General features: G+C 48.5%; 1 protein-coding gene across 1 annotated transcript in view; it reads right to left on the minus strand.

Moving 5' to 3' along the window:
- Cad74A (cadherin 74A) overlaps positions 1 to 1507 on the minus strand; it is a 13915-nt gene that overhangs the window by 7104 nt on the left and 5304 nt on the right. Inside the window, exons 5-6 of the mRNA XM_018033114.2 lie at positions 845 to 1009; positions 73 to 753 (exon numbers count right to left, since the gene is read on the minus strand). Coding sequence (XP_017888603.1) covers positions 73 to 753; positions 845 to 1009 — 846 coding nt within the window. The remainder of the gene's footprint in view (positions 1 to 72; positions 754 to 844; positions 1010 to 1507) is intronic.

The raw sequence follows: 1507 nt of genomic DNA on the forward strand, positions 1-1507 counted from the left end.
TAAGATACATAATGATAAGATAAATAAAGATTGACTATATAGCCACTACATTCTTAATGAATGTCTACCTACCACTTCGTTCGCTACAATAGCAACCACTTCGAACTCCAATTCCCTCTTGGCAGGATCATCCACATCATAATCTAACACAGTAACATCGTTCGCTTTGACTACGACAGGAACCCTGCCTTGTGCTTCCTCAGGATTGACAGTGAAAGCCTTGCTGATTCCAGGATAATCCGGCGCGTCCCTCAGAGCCAACGTGTATTTAGCATTGTCACCCACATCCCCATCACTGACGATCATATTCAACCCAGGTAACGGCGTGTCCTTGCCGATGTCTTCAAAGATAGTAATATTAAACTGGTCTTCATTAAACACAGGAGCTAGATCGTCAACGTCGGTGACGACGATCGTCACAATCGACGTCGCAGTCTCAGCTGGGATCTCATTATTAATCAACTCCGTGGCCTTCACTTGGAACGTGTAGATCCCACCGTTCTGTAAAATCCTTGGGTCTTCCCTGTCCAGGGAAATGTTCGCCGTGACTAATTTTCCAACTGTGACGTCGCCCTCTCTTGATACTTCTAGATTAAAGTGACCGGACTCTTCTTCTTCTAATGTTAAGAGGAGCGTTCGTGGCTCGCCGGTGTCACCGTCACGAGCTCGGATCGTCAGGACTGTGTGGTTCGCTGCCGTGTTCTCCGGAAGTGCTGCGCTGTACGGCGCGTTCAGGAACACCGGTGGCTGGTCCTAAAGTCATTTCGTTGTTGCGGACATTTAACATGGCTCAATATATTCCTAACAGTTCTATTTTTTTTAATATTATTAACGCCTCCCTTACTTGGACGTCGAGGACGTCTACAGCCACCGTGGCTCTGGCCTGCAGCCTCTTGGAGACATCGCTAGCACCGTCGACTGCCAACAAGTTGATCAGGTACGAGTTTCTCCTCTCATAGTCCAACGGCTTCGCGAGACTAATTTGTACATCGTACTTTCCCTCGGCCAACTAAGAAAAACGGTTCTCTATTTAAAGTCTGATAAGTAGACTGGCGATTTTATGGATTGGAAAGTATATAAAATGAAGTAGGAATTTAATAAAAAATGTTGACGATACCTTCTCGGTGGAAACGTCGAAGACGTCGCAGACGTCGTCGTCGCGGGACGCAGGGACGCAGTCCACGTGGACGTCAGCGTTCACGCCACCGTCGCGGTCTGTGATCGTGATCGTGCCAGCGGGAACGAGCAGGCCACCCACGTGCGCACTTTCCGGCACCCTAGCCGCGTACGGTCTCCCGTGATATACCGGCGGGTTATCGTTCTCATCGAGCACCGCTATTTCTCGCCGGAGAGATACCGTGTTCGGCTCCGACCCCGCGACCCCCTCGTCTGACAATAAGGAACAATGGACATAAAACACGAATCGCAATTATAAAATATGTACGACGCCTTTAACACTAGATTGCCCAAGGAAGTCATTTTGACTGCTTTTGGGCAAATGTACAAA

This window comes from Ceratina calcarata, unplaced genomic scaffold (assembly GCF_001652005.2).
Source record: "Ceratina calcarata isolate Rehan_Ccalc_2016 unplaced genomic scaffold, ASM165200v1 scaffold636, whole genome shotgun sequence".
Lineage (NCBI taxonomy): Eukaryota > Metazoa > Arthropoda > Insecta > Hymenoptera > Apidae > Ceratina > Ceratina calcarata.